Source organism: Oncorhynchus clarkii, chromosome 30, assembly GCF_045791955.1.
Source record: "Oncorhynchus clarkii lewisi isolate Uvic-CL-2024 chromosome 30, UVic_Ocla_1.0, whole genome shotgun sequence".
NCBI classification, from domain to species: domain Eukaryota; kingdom Metazoa; phylum Chordata; class Actinopteri; order Salmoniformes; family Salmonidae; genus Oncorhynchus; species Oncorhynchus clarkii.
The window spans coordinates 13931543-13958249 of record NC_092176.1 but is presented as its reverse complement, the minus strand read 5'-3'; the positions used below and the strand labels follow the sequence as shown (position 1 = coordinate 13958249).

The 26707-nt window shown below is 44.1% G+C and overlaps 1 protein-coding gene across 1 annotated transcript; it reads left to right on the top strand.

Annotated features, from left to right (window-relative positions):
• Positions 1-122: 122 nt before the first annotated feature.
• On the top strand, positions 123-11532 carry LOC139389301 (TBC1 domain family member 10A-like). The gene is made up of 9 exons (XM_071135916.1): positions 123-1110; positions 2865-2964; positions 4288-4395; positions 4471-4577; positions 4711-4825; positions 5061-5126; positions 5245-5434; positions 6458-6612; positions 7212-11532. The coding sequence occupies exons 1-9, from the start codon at positions 929-931 to the stop codon at positions 7851-7853; spliced, it is 1665 nt and encodes a 554-aa protein (XP_070992017.1). The 5' UTR covers positions 123-928; the 3' UTR covers positions 7854-11532.
• The last annotated feature ends 15175 nt before the right edge of the window (positions 11533-26707 follow it).

Genomic DNA, 26707 nt, shown 5'->3' with positions numbered 1-26707 from the left:
GAAATAATTTTAGCATATTTTATTTTACACATATGTAACCCCATTTTTGGGGTAGGCGCACAACTACCTTGATAAAAAAATAATAATAATAATGTTACCGCTTACCTTCAGACGAGTCCCGTGACACTTGAGTCTCCCCTTACCATAGAGTGGTCATAATAGTTTAGGTCAAACCGTTCGAACAATACAGACGTTTTCGCGAGAAGGCAGATTTTCGGGACGCGTCAATCGACTAATGGATTTCTTAAACGAAGCAGGGAGGAGGGACCTACCTTTTGCAACTGTTTTGGACTAATTACACCCTGAACACAGACTAAATGAGACAGCCGAACTTCCCCCCCAGGCGAGGAAACGGAATCCATGGACCAGGAAGGAAGGAATGACACTAAAACGTTGTTTAGCTTGCTTTACCGACATAACAAACACAAATGTCACATTTGTGGTGAATTGTGCTCGTTAGATTAACATGTAGTCGATGGAAGTTATTTCAACCTAGCATGCGTCTTTATGCGTTAACTTACTAGCGAACTAATACATCATTGACACATCACAAGCTAGCTAGGCTAACGCGTTAGTCAGCTTTGAAAGGCTGGAAAGTCAACATCATACGGGGGATTTTGCGGTATTTACTAATTTGGCTCGCTCAGAGATCATGTTAAGTATTTGTTTGTGTTAATAACCAGATAAAGTAACTAGCTAGTTAACGGTAGTAGCTAGTTACAGTAGCTAACTAACTTTTTTTTGTAAGTCGATTAGTCCTGACAGGCTGTTTGCTAGCGGCTAACACTAGCTAACTAACGCTAGCCTAGCTACGTGTTCCATGCCATGGCAATGGTTTTGTTTGTTTGGAAACTTTCGTCTGGTTTCATACTGTTGGTTGTGACCGTGCCAACGAAATAACGTTCGCTTTGGTTATTTTTGAACTATCATGGCTAAAATAGAGAATGGTCGCAAGTCGGCCGACTCTAGAAGTATCAGGACAATTAGCAGCAGTCATATGGACGACGAGAGCTCCCTTGGCTCAGACTCCGAGATCAACGGCTTCACCAACGACAGGCATACGGATAAATATGGATTTATTGGAGGGGCGCAACAGTATTCAGAAGAATCGTAAGTAACCTTGGTGTTCTGCTCGCATGTCCCCATTTGTAAGCTTGTACACTCCTATAGTTGGTTGGCTAACTCTCACAACTTTGGTGGGGAAGATGTGAAATGTTTACCAAATGCCAGTTATTTCAGATGTACATGAACTGAACTACATCAAATGTGTGTTTTTAAAGGTTTGTCTCGTCTCAAAGCCCAACCATGAAAAATAAATGGCACTAGTATCAACCTCCCGATCATGTCACCTAGTTGATATGTGAATGGGCTATTTGAGGTGGACTTGACAGAAACTCACTGTTCTAAAATGTGTTTTATTTCACTAGCTAGCTATGTCATTTAAATACAATACTATTTTAAGACCTGAACAAATTTGCTAACATCATAACGTCTCTGTAAACAGAGCCCTCCCTGACGACCACTTCTCTGCTCTAAAGGTCAGGGAGTTTATGTCCAATGTTTGGTCTTGTATAAGATAAGAACAGAATGCTCTGGAGGCAAACCGAGAATAACCTGAGTGGTGTGAAGGGCGACGCTGACCGGCTTCATCATTTTAATCTCCTTTCCTGTTCATCCCATCTCTTTTGTTGTCTCTCTCACTGATGGCATATAACTGCTGGCAGCATGGAGACGCAAACGCTCCCCTTTGTGATTGGAGGGACACCAGGTTTTGTTTTCTTGAGCACATGTGCTGAACCAAGTGTAGAAGGAAGTACATCTTTTTTTATGACTTTGATTCTGCTCTTTTCCTAACGTTAATAGTTCCCTTAAGATGCATAGAGTTGGAGCACAACTGGATTCGGTCATTGGATTACTGCTACCTTCACCTTCCAAACAACTTCATATCTAAACAATATTACGTATTTCATTATCTGCGCCATGAGCACTTTTCCCATTTCCTCTCTGGTTTTGCCAGAGCAGAGGTAACAAATGAGTTTCTCTGATTGTGAGAAGGCTCTGTTCTTGTGCTCATGCCCCTTGGCCCTGCTAAGTAGCACACTGTGAGTGGAGGAATGAGTGAAAGTTGTGCCAAGCATTAGTTGCTTGGGAGCTTCCTGTTTTCTGTGAGGTTGACTGGCCTTGTGCCACAGCTCTGGTGCCCTGTTGTTGGAGTGCCTATTCTGGCTCGGTTGTATAGGAAGTGGAAGACAAAAGGGTTTTATTTTCATTTGTGTAGGGTGGTAGGCAAACTTGCAAAGGAAGATACACATATTTATAGCCCTTTGCACACTTTTGGGTATTGGAGTGAACAGAATTACAGCAGACTTCTAGGAGAGAGGATTGCCCAAATTTAAAGGCCTCTCTTTGAAGACTTCTAACATCTCATGATTACAAGGTTGTGCTCATGATTACATACTAGTTGAGTGCCATCAGGCCAACCTATAAGAAAACGTTAGGCCTATATTTTGTCATGCATTGTGAGTGTTCTATTCTCAGTTCCGTTTATTGGCTAGAGCCAAACTTACCACATTATAGCATTACCTCATCTCTTGACTGGTTCTGCACCAGGCCCGCCCTGCTTAAGTACGTAGAGGGAAAATCAAATGCCTCTGATAGCATACCTGTTTTTCCCTTTCCCCCTGCTTGAATCTCTTATCTTTAATGCTTCAAAACCTGTACATTTGCATTATAGTTCTTCTAGACACAGTTTATATACAACTAGCTGTAATACACACTCACATTTCTGAGAAATTATATTATTTTTTAAAGATATAGTTTTGGAAATTCTAATATTTTCCTTCTTGTTCTTCTCTCTCCCCCAGGGCTCAGGACGTCCCTCCAGAGGTTTTGAGACAGCGAGAGGTCAAGTGGCTGGACATGCTCAGCAACTGGGACAAATGGATGGTCAAGAGACACAAAAAGGTCAGAGACCTGCTGAGAGTTGGAATTCATAGGTCTGACTTCATTTGTTGCCATGTCTAGACTGTTGTGACACTGTCTCTCACCATCTGGTCTTAATTATTCCTCAAACGATCCTAAATAAGTTTGTTCACAGTATGTGGCAACTCCTTATTATGTTATTAGCCAACCGGGGCCTAGTTAGTGCTTTCATCTTGTTGGCACTCTGCCCTGTATGTGTAAACCCAACTGTTACTTCCATCCTCTATCCAGGGCAGGCATGTTGGGGGTTTGGGTTGTATTGGATGACAACAACATTTTGCGGTGCCTAATAATTCAAAGACAAGCCAGTGATTAACCTGTATGTCACTCGGACATTGACCTGTTTGTTCCTCTGTAAACTTAAAATGTTTGGAAGAAGCTGACCTTTTTGATGATAGTTTTCTTCATGGCAGTTGTGCTTGTCTTTGGCCTTTGGCCAGTTTTTCATCTCTAGTTGCCTAGCCGGATCTACCCGTGTGTCTAGCGTTAGCTATTCAACTACAGCCTCATCTAATTTTCCATGAGTCAGCAGCAGGGAGTGACACAACCCGTCCCTTTGTCTCCGGTTAGTGCTTTCCCAGGATCCTTAGGGGGTCCTTAACATAAACACTAACCTTAGCTAAACATTTTACTTTAATATAGTATGGATGTCCCAAGGAACCCAGATAGCAAGGATCCTTCATCTCCCTCACCGACTCCATGTTGGGCTAAGTAACAGAGCAAGACTCTGGGTGTGGTTGTACTAACATCACGTCCCTGTTACAAAGATGGTGGTGAGATTTCGGGTTTGACAGCGACTAGCTTGTTCTCACTGCAATCTCAAGTATGGGCATGGTTAAGGGCATTACCACATGAAACGTACTGAAGCACACACTTAAATATACACACACTTATTCAGTAGGCATTTTTTGCCTCTGACTGCTGTGCTGGTTAATTGAGGTCGGTCAGTGAAGGTCATAGTGTCTGTTTCCCCTTCTCTACTTTGTTGTTCCATGACATCCTCATGGATGTTCACACTCTTCTGGGAGGAGGAGGAGGAGGGGCCTATGATCTCAGTAAAAATAAATGGACTGAGTAGTACTGTGAATAAGCCATTATTCCACTGAACCTGTACAATATTGTCTTGGATCATCTATTTCCAAAGGCCTGTTCTGTTTTCCCTGAATACGAGGTCCACCCTGTTCAGTCAACAATACTGGCCTACAGTATAAATGTGTAGTATAACAACTCTATTGCAATGCAGCTTTATCTTCACTGGCACATTCCTTGGTAGGTGATGAATACATTTCTGTCTCTGTTTAACAGGTGAGACTGCGGTGTCAGAAAGGGATTCCTCCCTCACTGCGAGGCCGTGCTTGGCTTTACCTGTCAGGGGGAAAAGTGAAGAGGGAACAGAACCGAGGGAAGTTTGAGGTAGGTTATGTTCTCTCTTGCTCTGTGTGTTTTTTACTGTGTGGGAGTGTGGTTGACTCCCTGGTGTTATTTCAGGAGCTGGACAGTCAGGCTGGAGACCCGAAGGAGCTGGATGTGATTGAGAAAGACCTGCACAGACAGTTCCCCTTCCATGAGATGTTTGTGTCACGGGGGGGCCACGGGTTAGTTGTCTCAAACAATGGAATAATTGACCCTCACTCAGTGACTGATGTTTGACTTTTAGTCTTGTTTGACCTTTGTCCTTGTGTGTTCATTGCCTTGTTCATGGGTTTGTATGTTTGTTTACACACACAGGCAACAGGACCTGTTCCGTGTTCTGAAGGCCTACACACTGTACAGGCCAGAGGAGGGCTACTGTCAAGCCCAGGCCCCCATTGCTGCTGTGCTGCTCATGCACATGCCTGCTGAGGTGAACCCTGTGCCTCTGTGCTCATGTTTGAACTATGGTTCTCTCAAAATGACTGCCTGACCTGTGGTGTAGCTCAGTGAATAGTGCTTTGAACTAGCTTCCAATTTACAATGGAATTGTTTGTATGCTACACCTGTGGTTTGCCTGCTAGTGTGTGCTTTAGTTTTGGTTCCCTCTGTAAGGGAAGGTTCCGTTCACAATTTCCTCACACCACCATCTCTACGTTTTCCCACAGGATGCGTTCTGGGGGCTGGTCCAAATTTGTGAGAAGTACCTTCCTGGATACTACAGTGCTGGGCTGGTAAGACATGTGCCCTTCACAAATGCTCTACAGGAAAAGGCACATAGAGTTAACTAGACCACACAAGATGTTTTGTTATCCTGTCCGTATGAGACTACATGCTCATCTGTCCCTGCAGGAGGCCATTCAGTTAGATGGAGAAATCCTGTATGCCTTGACTCGGCGCGTCTCTCCTTTAGTCTACCGCCACCTGGAGAAACACAAGATGGAGCCCATCCTCTACATGACAGAGTGGTTCATGTGTGCCTTCTCCCGCACCCTGCCCTGGGCCTCTGTGCTCCGCGTCTGGGACATGTTCCTCTGTGACGGTTTGTTGCAGAAACTTCAACACAAACATCTCTTGCATTCATTTAGTTACGACCTCCAATTTACACTACACATCTACAATAAGGGAGAGTGGGGTACGTTGAGCCATTTTTGAAAATTCACTCTGTCAAGGGAAATATAGTATTCTTTCTAACAAAGAGATCTACATATTTTTCAGGGTGTTGGGTATCCCTGGAAATAATCTGAATTCACGTAAACATAACAGTTTTGAAAACATAGCATGTCTAAAAAAAGAAGAAAAGTGGTCTCTTGGGGTAAGTTGTGCTGCTGGACAGGGTAAGTTAAGCCGTCTACACATTTCTGTGCTGAATGAAATATTACCACTAACCTTTTAAAGCCATGTCAGTCTTTATTTCCCAAACACAATTCAACATAATCATAATCGCTTTTTGGTCTTTTAATCATTTTAAGCATCTTAACACGTTTAACACCTTTATAGAAAACTTTTAACATGGACCAGGGTTACCTCATATCCCAGCCATAATGCCTTGCATTTCACCTGGGAAGAGAACACTTCAATTGGCTCAACTTACCCCATGGCCATTGGCAGAACCTACCCCAAGGCTAACATTTTGACTATATTACCCAAAACAGCTACAAGGATTCACTTTCATCCAAGGTTTAGGACCTCCTATGGAAGCTTATAGAGAGCCCAACTGATGTATAGCAAGGTCTTAAAATGATCTACTTTGGTTTAGATACATTTGATTTGGTGAAAAAACTGTTTTTTGGACGTAACTTGTTTACCACTTTTTCCATGTGATTTCTTCCTTCAGACGCCATAAAATTATGACCTCTCCCTAAATATTTGGTCAAGTTATACATTTTGTGAATGGTTCCCCAGAAACAAGGGTGGCTCAACTTATCCCACTCTTCCTATTTGTTGATCACCCAAATTAGATAATCAGTAAAGTTCCTGTGATGCTTGTAATTGTGGATTCTAACATCTGCGATCATCCCTCATGTCCAGTTAGTGACCGTGTGACCTCTGACCCCTCCCCCAGGTGTGAAGATCATCTTCCGGGTGGGCCTGGTGCTGCTGAAATGCATGCTGGGTACCCGTGAGAAGCTGAAGGCGTGTCAGGGTCAGTATGAGACCATGGAGCTGCTGAGGGCCATAGAGCCACGCTACATGCAGGAGGGCTTCCTAGTCAGGGAGGTAAGGACTTCACTAGCAGGGAATCAATGACTGTAGAGAGACACAGGACTTACCCAATAATAAACACAGTTAGAGATGCATGACCGCAGGATAAGTATGGTCTTTGAGCAGACTGGGGTAGTAGAAAGGTCCAAGAAAATGAGGTCACACCCCTATTTCACCCAGATTGAGAATAGTCATCTTTGTTTGTCTGTAGAGGACAATGGCTGTTCAGAAGTCTATAGTACTGTGGAAATGTAGAGTTCAGGGTGGAAGTTCAAGTGATGCAGAGAGAGACACATTGACCACAGTTCTGACTAGTCTGTGTCTAGTCCCTTTCCCTGGCTTCGTGTGAGTGTCTCTTCAGTTTGACAATGGCTTCTCTGACCATTCTCACTGTGAGAAGCTCCTTCAGCCTCAGGCAGTTTGACATTTACTAACAAGGTTAAGATTAGGACTGGAATGAATCCCCACTGAAAAGCCTTCTCTCCTCTTGGCCATTAGCCCTGGTCTTTTTGCATGACATTTCCTACAAGGCAGACTAAAACAATTTTCTATTTAGTAACACTATGTGCCTGTAATGTCAACCACCAGCAGTAACCTCTCTTCTCCTCCCTCAGGTTCTGGAGGTGCCTGTGTCAGAGCGGGACGTTGAAAGGGAGCACCATGTTCAGCTGAAGCGCTGGAGGAAGAACCGTGGTGAGCTTCACTGCAAGTCCCCTCCCAGAATGCACGGTGCTAGGGCTATTATGGCCTCGGAGCCTCCCAGTCGCCAGGACCTGCGTCAGAACCCCACCATCATTGTAGAGTCGCCCCTGCCTCCCCCTCAGCCTACACCTCAGCTGAAAAAGGGAGAGAAGAGCAAGGAGGAGAAGAGCAAGAAGAAAGGAAGTATGAAGAAAGCCCCTACTGTCATGGAGATCCCCAACCCTTATCCTTTAGCCGGTGACCCCCAGAGAGATCCCCAGCTTCCACTGAGAGATCCCCAGCTTCCACTGAGAGATCCCCAGCTTCCACTGAGAGATCCCCAGCTTCCACTGAGAGATCCCCAGCTTCCACTGAGAGATCCTATGCCTACTCTCAGAAACTCAACAGTACAGCAGCCCCTCGTCAATGACACACCCCTCCCAAACACACCTGAAGACTCTCCACCGCCACACCAACCAACGCTTAACGACCAGTCTCTTCTAACAGTGTCGCCCCTACAGAAGTCCACACAGAGCCTGAGTAGCATAGAGGCAGATCAGGACACATACCTGTAGCTTTTGCTTTGGGCAGAGGGTGGAACAGCATGTCTGAAACTGGGCATGATGGGTACAAGGTGGAGGAGTGAATAGTAAAAGAGGAACTGGAACAATCCCTGTGTTATCCTGGACATGACTCACTTCCACAATGAGTCTAAATCTGATGTCACCCAGACACAAAAAGCCTTGCTCTGCCCCAGGCCAGGCATATGTGCCCCCTGACCTCTTGTGGGAGATTCCAGGATGGCTCTACGGAGGATGTTCCAGTTGTCATTGGGACGATCTCAATGGCATACTACTTGCGTCCTCTCTCCTCGTCTCCTTCTCAAAAGCCATTGGATGAGAAAGCCAGAGGACTCTCCCCTCTGACTTTCTCCTCCAGTGGGTTTTGAGAAGAGATGAGGAACGAGGACACAAGGATTATGACATTGAGATCTTCCCATTCACTCGCTCACTTTAGGCCCTCTGCATGCCAACCAAGCCCTCTGTCTGTTTACCAGGCACTAGCACAGCTCCGCCATCAACCTGCAACTGGGTGTATCATGGCCAATGGCACTGCTGCCCAACCATGTGCCACAATTGTATATTTTTCTATAGATTATTTTTCTTCCCTGCTTGCTTTTAAGACACCGTGTTGCCTAGACCACACAGTCCGCAGCATTCACTAATGCGTCACTTCTAAGTGTTCTACTACTTTAATCCATATGTTACCTCTTCATTATTCTTTACTCTGACTATTAGTGATGTGAAAGGGAGACATGTTACTCATTTACTGGTAGTGTAGTTATTGTATACATGATGCATTCCTTTTTAAACATGTCAAAGACCACCCAATAGTGTACCAGGTTCTAGGGTTTTACTCAACCTGCCTTTGTTTGGGCAAAATGCATGTATTTTTTTTTTTAAAATATTCATTCAAATCTCCAAGTCATCTGTGGTGTGTAAGAAATAGGAATGCTTAAGAAAGAGAGAGAAATATTGTTTATAGTCCCAGTTAGCCTTGGTGATAAGCAAAGAGCGCTTCCATTCTTCACCACCAGAGAGCAGCCTTGGTATGTGCTTCCATCTGTTACATTCCCCGTCCTAAATAGGAACGCACAGCAATCTTGTCTCGAATTTACAATACGAGGACATACACTCCCTATCAATTCCGTACTTTCCATACTTTCAAAGGAACTTCGTTGTCACGTTTCACTGGAAAGTAAAACATGCTGTGTGCCTCGTACGTGTGCATAAATCCTCCGGACCAGCATGACTTGTGACTGTTTATTCTCCTAGTCAGGTGGTAATTGGCCTGATGTCCTGAGACCAGACAAATCCTCACTGTGCCAGGCTGTTCCAGTCCCTATGTAGCGTTTAACTCGTGTAAGATAAGTGAAAGGGAGAGAGGACTGGACATTCCTCACAATATGACACATTCCTACCCTTGGGTTCCTTAAAAGCCAATTAGTCTTGTGGCTAACATGCATAGTCTTCTCTGTATCGTGTATGTATTAATGCATGTTTCTATTTTTAACACTTCTTTGGGGGGGGGGGGGGGGGGGTGCTATGCCAGTTAGCTGTGAAGTGTTGACCTCTGCTCCTTGCCACAGGTGTGCTAGGTGTTCTGGACCTGGCAGGCTAGTTACTGTATCTCTGTGGTATTGGAAAGACGTGAATGACCTCATTGCAACACTGAGTGACCGATCCAGAAGGTGCAAAGATGTGATTAGAATCATCAGTGATCCACTTCCTTTTACTAGATACTTAGTTGTCTCAATGCAATCGTTGCAGACGGGCAAAGAGGGTTTCTGTACATGGTGATTGAGACCTTACTTTTGGGACATTTTTGGAATCTTCATGTTTTGGGATAACATGGGAGCCTTTCCATTTTTAAATCAGTGTAATTAATTTGGGAATGTCGCGAGGCCTGTTATGATCCTGCCTTTTCTTTGGGGAAGAAACAAACTAATTGGACAGTGACATAACCTTTTTGAGGAATTCAGTTTAGAGGGAGCTTAAGGTTTGCAATCGAAGGTGTCAAGTTTAAATATTTTGTTTACAGCACGATGGGAAATGATTCATTAGGGATTAAGATGTGCATGACTCAATGCACATCAAGTATTATTACACATCCTTCCACTGAATCCTGCAACTTTCTTATACAAGTCACCTCTAAGACCTCACTAAAAAGCAATACAAGTTGAATGGAGAGCAAATAACAAAGCCTTTCTCCACCTAAGCGCATAGTGGCCTGTATTACATACTTCCCATTCTGCAGGTATTCTAGTTGAACTTGATACTTCAAATGTGTAGATAAGACTAATTTGTAAAAACGGCGTTATTTTGTAATGAACATTTATTTTTTCAATTGTTTCCATGCTACATATTTTATTTAACAAACAATAATCAAAATCCATAATTTGCCATATCATGGTAGACTTATCTATTTTAGCTAGACAATTTTGACACTAGTTTCACAGTTTGAAAAGCAAACACAAAAGTCAATGCTTTCTTCCCTAGAAATATCTTCTCAGCAGAATGCTGGTTTTAATTGTTCTTCTGAAGAGACCTCTGGTATTAATGTCAACCATCAGTAAATATATCATATGTTCTGTATTTCTCCTAGAAGGGGTTACATATTGTTGTTTTTACAAATAAAATCACTTTGATCTTCACCAACTAATGACTTTGCAAATTGGAAATTGGTTATTTAGGATAGTAGTGAATAGGTGAGTGAGCCTGATGAGGTTTGTGGGGTGAGTTTACTTTATAGCAGCAGAGGGAGCAGTAGAGCTGTAGAAGACCGTATACACAGTGTACAAAACAGAAACACATTCCTACACCCAGAACAGCCTCAATTCGTCAGGGCATGAACTCTACAAGGTGTCAAGCATTCCACAGGGATGCTGGTCCATATTGACGCCAATGCTTCCCACAGTTGTCAAGTTGGTTGGATGTCCTTTGGGTGGTGGACCATTCTTGATACACACACAGGAAACTATTATGCCTGGTAAAAACTAGCAACGTTGCAGTTTGACACACTCAAACCGGTGCACCTACTACTATACCCCGTTCAATCTTTTGTCTTGCCCATTCCCCCTCTGAATAGCGCATACACAATCCATGTCTCAATTGTCTCGGCTTAAAAATCCTTCTTTAAACTGGTCTCCCCTTCATCTACACTGATTTAAGTGAATTTAACAAGTGACAATGAGGGATCATAGCTTTCACCTGGTCAGTCTGTCATGGAAAGAGCCGGTGTTCCTGATGTTTTGTACACATTGTAGACTTGTCTTCCAAGAACGCTCAAACACTTCAACCAATTAAGGAAACATTTGACGTCTCTTTTTACCCTCATTTCTTCGATGTGTAACCTTCTCGAGGTGAGGTCATCCCAAGGTACTTCTGCCACCCTGACTAATTATACACGCGGTTTTGTTTGTCTTCATTTGATTTGATGGTCAAACATCTCTTATTCCCACCTCGAGGTGTGAGATAATTGGAGTGAATGCCTAAACTCTTCCCCTTGTTCAGCACAAATTGCTACCTCTACGCCCCCATTAAACCCATTTCTGGTCAGACAATAGGTGGACTACCTGTGTCTCCAAGCAACAGGTCATTTCTTCCCTTGAGGTCAGTAGGCATGAATAATTAGGTCTTTCCATTTCTATTGTTTCTTGTGTCAAATGAACAAATGCAAGTCAAGATAAAAAAATTACTAAACAATTACCAGAATTTGAATTTCTTATATTGAATTGTTTTATTTGGTACAGAGAACCAAACATTTTGAAATACTGTAAAATGCTGAATACACTTTATTGAGTGTAATTTCACAAGTTTGATAATAGCTGGTTGCATGAGGCTTTGCGAAACCATGGTAAAGAGTACAATGATTTGTTAGTCACATTCTGTATTGCCTCTTGCTCTCGTGGTCTCTAAACTGGCTAGAGGTATGTCAACAGTTAATGGTTTAGGAATCCATGCACCCACCGTTACGCACTCCCTCTCAGCAGTGGACACCTGCCCTTCTTTCAGTGCCACCGTCCCATTTACATCTCAAAGGGGGACATCAATAAGGCCTTTTCTGTGCTCTTCTCCACTCTCCAGAAATGATCTGATTTATCTGTTCAACGGAAATATGTGCCTTTAGAAATCCATCCCTCCCTTCTTGTCCTCCGCTAATAGAGATGGGGAGAAGGAGCAGTAAAAGAGAGACTTGTGGTCCTGATCCTTCGACCTAACGGACCTCTGTCACAGTGGTTGATTCATGCGTTGCGGGTTACTTAGAACTCAATGCTCCCATGGCTCTTTGTGTTAAGGAATAGGGGGCACGGCAAAGTGCAAAGCAAAAGCCGCCTGTATTTCTGAGGTATCCGATTCCCATGTTTGATGGCACATGACAGGTTGGCTCAGGTCAAATTAAAAGGCAGAGGTAACGAATTTGTCTACGGACCTTGTTATAGGCCATGCAGGTGAGCTTTTCAAGGCACGGTGAAATAAGTGTCCTTTATCACACCTATGGAAAACATTAGGTGTTGTGCGAGGAGCCCTACTCAGGAAGGGGGTCTGGGGCAGGCCTGATAATTGAATCATCCCAGTGTTTCTCCATGTGGAGTTCTCATCAACTGTCAAAGGGAAACTCTACACTTTGACGTTTTCCCTTCCTTATGAAGATGTAGTTACCTGTAGCAACCTTGTGTAACATTGGTAATACACAATGTCTATATTTATATATGCACGGGGAAGTTGTGCAAAGCAATGCTTGTCTTTGTGTATATGCTGTGCTAACACTGCACTTACTTACAAATCCCTTCCTCCATACAGACTTTGCTTGTCTTGTGTGTCCTTGTAAATATTCCCCATGTTTTGGCTCGTGTATTCCTAACCATTCCAAACAGGCTGCCGTTTATTCATGTTATCATTATGTCTGTTAATGTTTTCAGTGTTGAGTTTAGCCTGCGGGCCCCAGTACGCCACCATACTTATATAGAGGCTTTTGAAAACATGTGGGACTGTAATTTTGCCAGTTGTTCTACATTTTTCCATGTTAATATTATCCTCATATGGGGTCTAAGTATACACTTAATTCCAAGGTGGTAAATGTAACTTATGATAACAAGCAAGAATGCCCAAGGGCACGTTTTAAAGGGAACTGAAATATTTAATGTCATCATGGTCTTTACTCCAGTTACCCCCAGTTGACATACGCCCTGCGGCTAAAAACAAATAAAATACAGCGATTGAATAGTCCGAGGACTAAATTCAGCCTGCCAATCAGTAGACTCTTATCTGATGAACAATAGAGACGGTGTTCATCTTGTAAGCTACAATAAAGTGTGGGTGAATGGTGGAAAGACCAGTGAAGCGCAGTAAGTGTCTGCTAATCACCTTGGTGCTAAGCCCACGGAACACTGAGCAGAAAGAGATGATGGGTGTGTGCGGGGGCTGAATGATACACACCTGTGTGCCCTGCAAAGGCTGTCACAGTCCTGGGTGTTGAGGCTTTTAATTTCCTCTTACACAGCTCCCCTCCACTACGACCCCTCTAATCCATCTCCTCCTCCAGCTCAGCAGTGCCAGAGGCAGGCTCAATTAGGGCTGCAGTTTTGTCAAGAAAATTAACCATGAAGCGTACACCCACATTCTCACCCTGAAGCTCATGAACCTTGGTCCAAGTTAGGTTAGTGTCTCCCTTGCTTGTCTTAATCATGTACTAGATGTTAAACTAATCCCGAATGACCTGACTCTGGGCATGTTCTTCCTTATATAATGCTTGTAAAAGTAATAATGGGAGATTCAGTGGAATTCACATGTTAGTCTCAGTCTCCTCATCATCCATCCATCTGATAGACTTTATCCTTTTTTGCTGCAGCTCTCTTCCCCTCTGATTGCTGAATCATTAAATATTTTTTACCTGACGGTTATATCATGTACTCCTCCTTCACCAAGCTCGTGATCCTTGTGACCTAAATCATTATTGCCCTATTTCTAAACGCTCTAGCTAAAATATTAGAATCCTTGATTAATTCTCAGCTAAGACCTTATCTTTGAAATCTATTCTAAATTTACATCAGTCGGGTTTTAGATCAATTTATAGTACTATCTCTGCTGCATCCATAGTTATAAATGTGGTTAATTGTTTGGACAAAAGGCAACATTGTGCTGCCCTCTTCATTGACCTGTCAAAGGCTTTCGATACTGTTGATCACTCACTGCTAATTCAGAGGCTTTCCAAATTGGCCTAGGTAGACCAGGCTGCATGTAACTGGCAAAAAAATTACTTGACCGATAGAACTCAACATGGATCTACTGATGGTGTTAAATCAGGTTTCCTGGATATTACGAAAGGTATCCCGCAGGGGTCGATTCTGGGTCCTGTACTTTTTACTGCTACATTAACAATATCAACTTGTCTGTAAAAAAACCTGTAACCTGCACTTGTATGCCGATGATACTGTTGTGTATGCTATTTCCCCCACGGTTGACCAGGCTTTAACTGAACTACAGACTGCCTTTATTGTATTACAGAAGCTTTATTGACCTGAAATTAGTATTGAATGCAGGTAAATTGAAGTAAGTATATGTTGTTCTCTAGAGCGCATATAAACAACTCTGATTTATATGTAGTTGGGATGGTGTCCATATTGATCGTGTCCCTAATTGCAAATATCTGGGCATCTGGATAGATAAAAAGCTGTCTTTTAAAAAGCATATTTATGATTTAAGAAGCTATGAATAAAAATGGCCTTCTTCCATAGAAATAGGTCCTGCCTCTCGCTAAATAGTAGAAAGCAGATTATTTAGTCGGTCCTAGACTATGGTGTTGTCATTTATATGAACGCAACTGCCATTACTGATGAATGTGTTTGTTTTTATGACCATGCTTTTCTTCTGCTTGCATTTAGTATTTATATGAATGTGTGTGTTTTCTGTCATTTATGTCATTCAGGGCTCATCTGTAAAATAGACCTTGGTCTCAGTATGACTCCCTGATAAAATAAAGGTTAAATAAATACATTAAATAAAACAATCTTAAGAGATTTAAACATGGCAAAGGGTTTCTGAACTCTGCTGCTTTTGTGGCACTGATTGTCAGTAATTAAAAGGCCCAAGCAGGTAGAGAGTTAGCTGTTGGATTTCCGCTGGGGGTGTTTGTTTAGATGTGCTTATGGTGGTTCCTGGTCAGTGGGTGATGAGTAACAGACACAGATGGTGGGCATAAGCAGCCTGGCCCGGCCCGGGAACTTATTAGCCTCCCATGTCTAATTCAGCCCTATGCAGCCCACTCCCACTGAGCCCCCAGAGGACTGCAAGCCTGGCCTGCCTTGCCTGCTTCTGTAACTCTACCCTCTGTGGTAGGACTCCATTGTTGATGGAGGGGGGCCACTGGCTTATCTAGTCCCACAGAGGGTGGAGTGGGACAAACAGGCTCAGGGGCTCCCAGAGAGAGGGCATGGAGGGGGTGGGACGGGGGAGACCTGCTTTGCTTGTCTGTTTGAGCAGCCTTTTTCAAGCAAACTATCTTGTTTTAAGATGGCATTACGTTTCTGTTCTAGCATGTTGTTGTGATGCTACTGCATCTCCGATTTTTGATTAAAATCAAATCAATCACGATTTTTTTTGTCACATGCTTCGTAAACAACAGGTGTAAATTAAGAGTGTGTTGCTGATTTATGGGCCCTTCCCAACAATGCAGAGAGAAACATAGTAGAAAGATAACACTAGGAATAAATGCAAGCGTTAAGTAAGCGATATCTTGATTATATACACGGGGTACCAATACAGAGTCGATGTTCAGGAGTACGAGGTAAATATAGTGACTTCGGAAAATATTCATACCCCTTGACCTAAACATTTTTATTTACATTTTAAAAAATCTCACATTTTTATTGAAAATGAAATACAGAAACATCTAATTTGCATAAGTATTCACACCCCTGAGTCAATACGTGTTTGAATCAGCTTTGGCAGCGATTACATATGTGCATCTTTCTGGGTAAGTCTCTAAGAGCCTTGCACACCTGGATTGTACAACATTTGCGCATTATTATTTTTTAAATTCTTCAAGCTCTGTCAAGTTGGTGGTTGTTCATTGCTAGACAGCCATTTTCAAGTCTTGCCACTCAGGAACATTCAATGTCGTCTTGATAAGCAACTCCAGTGTATATTTGGCCTTGTGCTTTAGGTTATTGTCCTACTGAAAGGTGAATTTGTCTCCCTGTGTATGTTGGAAAGCAGACTGAACCAGATTTCACCCTAGGATTTTGTCTGTCCTTAGCTCTAGTCCATTTCTTTTTAACCTAAAAAAAACTCCCTAGTCCTTGCTGATGACAAGCATACCCATAACATGATGCAGCCACCACCATGCTTGCAAATATGAAGAGTGGTACTCAGTGATGTGTTGGATTTTTAAATTGTATTTTTACCCATCTACCAATGGGTGCCCTTGTTTACGAGGCATTGGAAAACCTCCCTGGTCTTTGTGGTTGAATCTGTGTTTGAAAGTCACTGCTCGACTGAGGGACCTTACAATTATCTGCATGTGTGGGGTACAGAGATGAGGTAGTCATTAAAAAGTCATGTTTAACACATGTAGAAATGTTTCCTCCTGAACTTATTTAGGCTTGCCATGACAAAGGGGTTGAATAGTTATTGGCTCAAGACATTTCATGTTTTTATTCATTTAAAAAAATAAACATAATTCCACTTTGACATTATGGGGTGCTGTGTGTAGGCCAGTGACACAAAATATAAATGTATTCCATTTTAAATTCAGGCTGTAACACAACAATAATTGGAAAAAGTGAAGGGTGAATACTTTCTGAAGGCACTGTATGTACACTGTATGTACACTGTATGTGCAGTACCTCTCAACCAGCTTCACCTTGAATGCTTTTCCAATAGTCTTGAAGGAGTTCCCACATATGCTGAGCACTTGTTGGCTGCTTTTCCTTCACTCTGCGGTCCAACTTATCCCAAACCATCTCAATTGAGTTGAGGTCTGGTGATTGTGGAGGCCAGGTCATCTGATGCAACACTCCATCACTCCTTCTTGGTCAAATAGCCCTTACACAGCCTGGAGATCTGTTGGGTCATTGTCCTGTGGAAAAACAAATGACAGTCCCACTAAGCGCAACCTAGATGGGATGAAGTATCGATGCAGAATGCTGTGGTAGCCATGCTGGTTTAGTGTGCCTTGAATTATAAATAAATCACTGAGAGAGTTACCAGCAAAGCACCCCCACACCATCACACCTCCTCATTTGGTTGGTCGAACTCCACTTAAAGAGTCATTGTCGTTTTTCTATTGGCTTGAAGCCATATGACCTCCTGAGTCTACTGTATACTTCTTGCCTCCTGTTTGTGGCTTTGTGAGGTGATTTTGTTTTGGATGATGAGTCTCCTGTCCTGTTTGTTTTTCCACTCCTTTGTGTGCCACCACAATAGGAAAACGGATGACATTGCACAAATGCCCACACAGTGATATCCACTGTGCACTGGACAGGAAGTGTGGTTCAAACGGGATTAGGTTAAAGGTCAGCCAGATGCATTGTAGGGGGCCGCCAGAGGGGGAAACAGTGGGCAGTGGGTTAGCGTTCGAGGGCCTGTTTATTTTACAAACAGTGGGAGCAGATTAGTATGGAGCCGGGCTCCCCCAACCATATGGGTAGGATGTCCTCTGTTGGAAGGCACTCAACAAACCATTGTGCTCTCTGAGCAGAGATGGGACCACACACTGACACTATTTTAATCACTACTAATGATCTGAGACAAGACAGTAGGCTATGATATTGTGGCCAACATTTATTTTCTTTAAAAAAATAATGATATTTTCAACTTGATTCCACTACCACTACAAAGCAAGGATACAGTAATGTATGAAAAACAATCATCCCCCCAACACATTTGGGTCATCAATATTCTGGGTGCATGCAGGTTCTGTCCAGAGCGTGGTTAGGAGCTAAAAACAGGAAGTGTATTGCAATCACCATCCCTGAATTGGCTGGCTGTAGTAGGATGCCTCAGAAACGGTGCTTCCAAACAGCCAGATGACTCTGTTCAACTGTGCCAGAACATAATTTTGCTGCTGTGCTGACAGCACTGCTGCAATAATGCTCTGAGATGAGTCCATGTTTGGATTGGCGTAATCTAGTAGCACCATTATCAAATACTCTCTATGACGTCTTCAGTCACAGAGAGTGACTGCTGGTATTGTTCAGACAGTTCAGACAGAACTTGGTGCCTGGATGTGTGGGGTAGTATAGGCTTAGGGGTGCTGGGAAAAGCAGACCCTGAGATAGGCTGTAGTGTAGCCGACACGGTGAGGAGATGTGGACTAATGGAGCTGGAGTCTCCGGGGTACTCTCTGGCTTCTCTTAAATCAGACAGCTGAGAGGCCTGTATTAAAACAGGGGTACAGTACACGCACACCCCCCCACCTCCATCCCACCGTAGTCTACTCTGGTCTCAGCACTCCGCCAGCCTGCCGTTATGACGACCAGATGAGGGGAAACCTGAGCATTAGAGGGTGCTCTCTCCGCAGAACAGAACAATAAAAATAACAGCAGTTTTGATGTTCAGCAGTTTTGATGTTCAACAGTGTTGATGGGGCCCCACTCTTTAAAAAATCAGTCCAGGAGTGAACAGAAAGCTGGTTTGTTTCCCATGCAAAGAGATTGAGTTTAGTTTGAGTGTTATTTACAGTAAACCAAGGTGCTATCAGCTGTACAGTTTTGTTGTGGAGTAGCATTGACAAAGGCCTTACGTCTCCACACTGGACTATGATTGAGGATGATCAGGTCTGAGCACAGGGACTTGTTAACACTAGTGTTATGGAACACTGGAGGCTGAGTGAAAACTGCCACTAGGTTTTAGCCAAGCTTCCGGCCTGGGTAGGGTTCTATATTGTTGGTTTATGTTGGATTAGCGTTGTTACAGAATGTGGTTTTTGATTAAACTTTTCATGCCCTCTCACAGATTTTTGTTTATTAAGGGGGGGTTTTATACTAAGACTTTTCTGAATGGGTTCAGTTCATCACCCCAATGGTGGTGGTTAGGTTACTGCAGTACTAGATGTCCAGAGATGGATAGCTGAAGTACTATGGTTAGGTTACTGCAGTACTACATGTCCAGAGATGGATAGCTGAAGTACTATGGTTAGGTTACTGCAGTACTACATGTCCAGAGATGGATAGCTGAAGTACTATGGTTAGGTTACTGCAGTACTACATGTCCAGAGATGGATAGCTGAAGTACTATGGTTAGGTCACTGCAGTACTACATGTCCAGAGATGGATAGCTGAAGTACTATGGTTAGGTTACTGCAGTACTACATGTCCAGAGATGGATAGCTGAAGTACTATGGTTAGGTTACTGCAGTACTACATGTCCAGAGATGGATAGCTGAAGTACTATGGTTAGGTTACTGCAGTACTACATGTCCAGAGATGGATAGCTGAAGTACTATGGTTAGGTTACTGCAGTACTACATGTCCAGATAGCTGAAGTACTATGGTTAGGTTTAAGGTGTACCTAAAGGGGCAATCTGCAGTTGCTACATCCATTTTATTTTTTATCCCTTTTTCGTGATATCCAATTGTTTTAGTAGCTACTATCTTGTCTCATCGCTACAACTCCCGTACGGGCTCGGGAGAGACGAAGGTTGAAAGTCATGTGTCCTCCGTTACACAACCCAACCAAGCCGCACTGCTTCTTAACGCAGCGCGCATCCAACCCGGAAGCCAGCCGCACCAATGTGTCGAAGGAAACACTGTGCACCTGGCAACCTTGGTTAGCGCGCACTGCGCCCGGCCCGCCACAGGAGTCGCTGGTGCGCGATGAGACAAGGACCCTCCCTAACCCGGACGACGCTAGGCCAATTGTGCGTCGCCCCATGAACCTCCCGGTTGCGGCCGGTTACGACAGAGCCTAGCTTCGAACCCAGAGTCTCTGATGGCACAGCTGGCGCCCTTAACCACTGCGCCACCCGGGAGGCCCTACATCCATTTTTTTTAACTTTTTAATTCATGATAAACACCTATTGATTCTTGATGAATATTACTAATAGCCTCATGAGCTTAGCTCAACTGTCGTACCCTATCAGAAACCAAAATATACTCTTGTTTTACTCCTTTGTAAACATTGCAAATGTATGAGGATAAAGAGAGTTGCACACTCCATATATAAACCCCCTGTAAATTATTGTGTAAATCACCAACGTTTCGGCATCACTGTGCCTGAAGAAGTTTATATATGGAGTGTGCAACAACTTTATTATTTATAGCTTATAGTTTATACGCCGTTAGTCAGCACCTCTACATAAAATAATTATCTCTGGGTGTGCGCCAGCTCATGTGTTTTTATTCAAGCCTCGTAAGTGTAAAGAAGCACTGTACATCCTCAAATCACGGTGAAAACCTTTATCCATGGCTCTGTCCATTTGGGAGTGGTTCCATTTCTCCAGCCCCATCTCTCAGCTCTTCACCAAACCAGCAGTGAGATGCCCACCTTGTTATTGTTTCAACTGCAGATTACCCCTTTAACTGTGTTAAGCATTATTACCTTGTGCTTTTTTTCAGGGTTGACAGATAATTGTAGTAGATGTTTCATGCTAATTGTATAGTCCACAAGATCAAAAGTGTAACTGTTGTGTTTTGGGAAGAATAATAGCCAGAATATTTTTGTATTTAAAAAAGAATCTAGAATAAATGTCTTCCCCTGAGGAGGGGATGATGACATAACTCTGATTGGAGTCAATGAAGTCCCAGCATTCCTGAACACATCTGGATGGAGTTTAGGGCTAGGGTTTGGTTATGTTTCTGCATATGTGTGTAATACTCAGGTATTCAGTATTAATCTCATTGAGGTCCCTTTATCACTGTTATTGCCTGGGGGTGTGCTGTCATCCGGCTCTACCGCAGGCTGTGATTTGGCTCAGGTCTCATCAGGCACAGCCATTAATAGTTGTACGAACACTGCAGATGAGAAAGTTTATCTAATCACAGAGAAACACGATCATGGACAAATGAGCCATCAGGAGTCTATACTGCCTCTTCCAATCAACATGTTTTATTTGACTTGTCCTTTTCGTTTTCTGCAATGCAGTCACAACTGCTTTGCCGCAAAAGTTTTGGGGAATTTGAACTCAACATCTGATGTGGTTTTTAGTGCATACCGATATGGCCCATTTCTAGCATGGTCTACAGTATATAGAGTACTCTATGGGTATGTTATATGAGGTGACTGGGCTGCGGGGTGGGTGGGTGTGTGAGGGGCTGGGCAAACCTGAGAAAGCAGAGTTGGGATGGCGTGCGGGCAGCGCCGGCAAAAGAGATCAGTCAGGAGGGGAGAGTGGCGGCGCTGCCAGCGATAACAGCAGGAAAGATAATAAAGGAGAAGGTGTTTCCTGTGAGCACTCCCTCAGGAACACACTGACTCCTCCAGACATTATTACGGCCTTATTGCAGCCGTGGCTATAGCCCCAGAGACGGTCACCGTCTTAAACTGGCTTACTATAGACTGGGAAGAAAATCAAACAGCCTTGGTTATCACAGGAAGGGAGGGGGTTTAAGTTGTGAGCTGCAGTCTGGACTTCTTTGAGATCTACACTTCATAAACACACATAAACACTATCCATCAACTCAGTCAGTTGAGACAATGGACTTGGCACACAATGCCTGGCCTCGCTGACTAAGATAGTGATGTTCTCCTGGATGAGGTAGTGTGTGTCAGCCGTTGTACTGATATTCCTCTACTCTCGCCCTGAGGATGGAGCCACATGTGATTCAGCTTCAGCCTCTCCAGATGTCACAGGTGCACTCAATTTTATCACACATTACCCACTGGGCACAGACGTCAACTCAACGTCTATTCCACGCTGGTTCAATGTAATTTCATTTATATTACGTGGAAACGACGTTGATTCAAGCAGTGTGTGCCCAGTGGGTAGATTCTCAATCAGGTTGCGTTTCTTTCTTTGAAATTCCATCTAATGAAGACGTCATGGCCAATGCTTTTCTCGTTTAAATAATCCTGACCAAAGACACAGTGAACAATGCCTTGTTTAGTAGTGCTGTGTTTGCAAGCTGTGGGTTCCAGTTGAAAGAGCCCAGGACCAAAGGCTGAGCCCAGCTATGCAGCTGACTCTTATTTAAAGTCACCCAAGCACTGGCTCAGTCAGAGAGAGCAAGGCCTGTAATTAAGATAACAATGAGTCTCTCTGCCTGGTGAACATATTGGATGACTGCTGGTGACCACAGTGTTATTGATCAAAGCTGTTTGAGTGGGTAGAAAGGAAGAGGAAGGGGGAACAGGAGGAAAGGCATGGCTGTTTGACTATATGAGCAGGTGACAGCTACCCCAAAGCCCTGGACACTTTTTAGGCCCTGATGTTAATAGTATCGTCTACTGTGGTCAGAATGTGCCACCCAGGAGCACCATGCCATTACTGAGGGAGATTGTAAAAACACAGGACCTGACGTCTTTTGGCATCAGGCACAATTGGTCATTATATCCCTATCAGAACGGGCCCTGGGTGAACAGAGACAATACAGAGCCCTGACAGAGCTGGAGACTGGCTGGCCTAGCAAAGTTACACTTTATCAAGAGAGGTTCTTCCTCCTGAACACACCCAATGTTTTGACCTAGCTTAGTCGCAGTCAGAAATAACCCGGGCAATGTTCCCTTACGTTATTTTCCCTCAGCCACTTGGCCGACTCAGAGAAAGGATCACACAGACTTCCATTCATTGGAGGAAACTGTATTTATAACTATATTTAGCTGTAGTGTTTTGGATACTTGAAGGGGATTTACTAAATTGGCATCAAAGTATCTTTTAATGGCTATAAATCTCACTTTTAGTTGCATCAACATGAACTTTGACCCGTTTTGGTGAAAACTCATCAGTGAGCATTTGCACCGTTCAGCAGTTAAAGACCGGGGCAGAGCCGTGCAGAAACAGTAGTTTATTAAAGAATGAATAATCCAGTGTTCGTTGTGGGGATCCAGGGGCGGCTGCTACACACGTGTGTTAGTGTGGTGTGACCAAGCCTGGACACAGATGGTGTGGTGGAGCTGATCCAGCTGGGACTCCACCCACGGCCTCTCTCTCTCTCTCCTTTCCTCCCTCCTGCTATCGCTCTGATGTAATGGGAGAGGCTGTGATGGCTGCCCCGAAGGGGCCTTCCTCACCTCCAAACAGAGTTGAAAAAGTCGGAGGTTTCGCAAAGGAGAACCATAAAACAGTCCCGGTGACTTGCACGTAGAGCTCGCCGTTTACTGCAGAGAGCAGCGCGAGACACCGACAGAGTGAAGGAAAGGGACTGAGACAGAGTGAAGGAAAGGGACTGAGACAGAGTAAAGGAAAGGGACTGAGACAGAGTAAAGGAAAGGGACTGAGACAGAGTAAAGGAAAGGGACTGAGACAGAGTAAAGGAAAGGGACTGAGACAGAGTAAAGGAAAGGGACTGAGACAGAGTAAAGGAAAGAGACTAGGACAGAGTAAAGGAAAGGGACTGAGACAGAGTAAAGGAAAGGGACTGAGACAGAGTGAAGGAAAGGGACTGAGACAGAGTAAAGGAAAGGGACTGAGACAGAGTAAAGGAAAGGGACTGAGACAGAGTAAAGGAAAGGGACTGAGACAGAGTGAAGGAAAGGGACTGAGACAGAGTAAAGGAAAGGGACTGAGACAGAGTAAAGGAAAGGGACTGAGACAGAGTAAAGGAAAGGGACTGAGACAGAGTAAAGGAAAGGGACTGAAACAGAGTAAAGGAAAGGGACTGAGACAGAGTAAAGGAAAGGAACTGAGACAGAGTGAAGGAAAGGGACTGAGACAGAGTAAAGGAAAGGGACTGAGACAGAGTGAAGGAAAGGGACTGAGACAGAGTGAAGGAAAGGGACTGAGACAGAGTAAAGGAAAGGGACTGAGACAGAGTAAAGGAAAGGGACTGAGACAGAGTAAAGGAAAGGGACTGAGACAGAGTGAAGGAAAGGGACTGAGACAGAGTGAAGGAAAGGGACTGAGACAGAGTAAAGGAAAGGGACTGAGACAGAGTGAAGGAAAGGGACTGAGACAGAGTAAAGGAAAGGGACTGAGACAGAGTGAAGGAAAGGGACTGAGACAGAGTAAAGGAAAGGGACTGAGACAGAGTGAAGGAAAGGGACTGAGACAGAGTAAAGGAAAGGGACTGAGACAGAGTGAAGGAAAGGGACTGAGACAGAGTAAAGGAAAGGGACTGAGACAGAGTGAAGGAAAGGGACTGAGACAGAGTGAAGGAAAGGGACTGAGACAGAGTGAAGGAAAGGGACTGAGACAGAGTGAAGGAAAGGGACTGAGACAGAGTAAAGGAAAGGGACTGAGACAGAGTAAAGGAAAGGGACTGAGACAGAGTGAAGGAAAGGGACTGAGACAGAGTAAAGGAAAGGGACTGAGACAGAGTGAAGGAAAGGGACTGAGACAGAGTAAAGGAAAGGGACTGAGACAGAGTAAAGGAAAGGGACTGAGACAGAGTAAAGGAAAGGGACTGAGACAGAGTAAAGGAAAGGAACTGAGACAGAGTGAAGGAAAGGGACTGAGACAGAGTGAAGGAAAGGGACTGAGACAGAGTAAAGGAAAGGGACTGAGACAGAGTAAAGGAAAGGGACTGAGACAGAGTAAAGGAAAGGGACTGAGACAGAGTAAAGGAAAGGGACTGAGACAGAGTGAAGGAAAGGGACTGAGACAGAGTAAAGGAAAGGGACTGAGACAGAGTAAAGGAAAGGGACTGAGACAGAGTAAAGGAAAGGGACTGAGACAGAGTAAAGGAAAGGAACTGAGACAGAGTGAAGGAAAGGGACTGAGACAGAGTGAAGGAAAGGGACTGAGACAGAGTGAAGGAAAGGGACTGAGACAGAGTAAAGGAAAGGGACTGAGACAGAGTGAAGGAAAGGGACTGAGACAGAGTAAAGGAAAGGGACTGAGACAGAGTAAAGGAAAGGGACTGAGACAGAGTAAAGGAAAGGGACTGAGACAGAGTAAAGGAAAGGGACTGAGACAGAGTAAAGGAAAGGGACTGAGACAGAGTGAAGGAAAGGGACTGAGACAGAGTGAAGGAAAGGGACTGAGACAGAGTAAAGGAAAGGGACTGAGACAGAGTAAAGGAAAGGGACTGAGACAGAGTAAAGGAAAGGGACTGAGACAGAGTAAAGGAAAGGGACTGAGACAGAGTGAAGGAAAGGGACTGAGACAGAGTAAAGGAAAGGGACTGAGACAGAGTGAAGGAAAGGGACTGAGACAGAGTAAAGGAAAGGGACTGAGACAGAGTAAAGGAAAGGGACTGAGACAGAGTAAAGGAAAGGGACTGAGACAGAGTAAAGGAAAGGGACTGAGACAGAGTAAAGGAAAGGGACTGAGACAGAGTGAAGGAAAGGGACTGAGACAGAGTAAAGGAAAGGGACTGAGACAGAGTAAAGGAAAGGGACTGAGACAGAGTAAAGGAAAGGGACTGAGACAGAGTAAAGGAAAGGGACTGAGACAGAGACAGCAGGTCATTGAGAAACTGTGGAAGGAGACTGGATAAAGAGCTACATTATCATAGGGCCTCTTGTTTCTGTGAGAAACAGCTTCTTAGCTGAGTGCTATGTCTACATTGAAGGGAATAAGGACTCCTTCCCCTTCCCTAACCCTCCTAGCCCAGATGGAGCAGGAGAATGTACAAGTCAGCCTGGTGGTTAGAGTGTTGGACTAGTAACCAGAAGTTCAAACCCCCAAGCTGACAAAGTACAAATCTGTAATTCTGCCCCTGAACAGGCAGTTAACCCACTGTTCCTAGGCCATCATTGAAAATAATAATTTGTTCTTAACTGACTTACCTAGTTAAATAAAAATAAATAAATACATTTTGTCCTTTATGCTAAGATGAATCCCCACATGTATACTTGTTCTCGCCATTGTGTGAAAAATCTATATATTTTTTCAGTAATATCTTGGGTGTGTGGCACTGTGTGCTGAGGTGATGGTGTCAAGCCACAGGAGAGGCACAGGGGCCTCTCAGGAAATCATTGGAACCAGGAGTCCACATGTTGTGATGACAGCCACAGCCGGCCCAGCCGCTCACACACTGAATAGTGTACGGTATTGGCCTGATTACTTCTTTGCATCTTGAGCAATCAGCGGACCCCTCCTCCACATGCTGTAGATACTCAGCCAGACACACAATGCACACAGAGATGATAATACAATACAGTAATGATTCAACTCAAGGTTGAGTGACTACCCACCACTCCACTGATAGTGTGGTTGTGGGATCTTGTGTCAAAGTGTAAGTGTCTTCCCGGAGAGAAGGGCAACACACACAGAGAGGCAGCCTCCCACAGGAACCATCGACAGACACATCCCAAACACTCCAGTTGGTCACCTCGCCTCCCCTCGGTTCACTCTGCTACCCACAGACGTGCTGAGACTCATGGAACAGGTACAGTGGGCCCCTGAAGTTGCCATCAATGTTCCGGTGGCTTGTATTGTAAAGGAAAACGACTGGGAAAATCTACAGTAGGAAATGCTTTTATGCTGTTGTATGCTCCCATCAATGTGCCTAAGCTGTAAACGGGGTTTGTGTATGACTTCTATAGGGTTTTTTTTTTTTTTTTTACCCCTTTTTCTCCCCAATTTCGTAGTATCCAATTGTTGTAGTAGCTACTATCTTGTCTCATCGCTACAACTCCCGTACGGGCTCGGGAGAGACGAAGGTTGAAAGTCATGCGTCCTCCGATACACAACCAACCAAGCCGCTGCTTCTTTAACACAGCGCACATCCAACCCGGAAGCCAGCCGCACCAATGCGCCGGAGGAAACACTGTGCACCTGGCCACCTTGGCTAGCGTACACTGCGCCCAGCCCGCCACAGGAGTCGCTG

Excerpts from the sequence above, each read along its gene's own strand:
- LOC139389301 (XM_071135916.1), top strand. The coding sequence starts at position 929 with ATGGCTAAAATAGAGAATGGTCGCAAGTCGGCCGACTCTAGAAGTATC. Across the intron at positions 2,965-4,287 it reads TGGTCAAGAGACACAAAAAG|GTGAGACTGCGGTGTCAGAA; the intron begins GTCAGAGACCTG and ends TCTGTTTAACAG. Across the intron at positions 5,127-5,244 it reads GATACTACAGTGCTGGGCTG|GAGGCCATTCAGTTAGATGG; the intron begins GTAAGACATGTG and ends CTGTCCCTGCAG.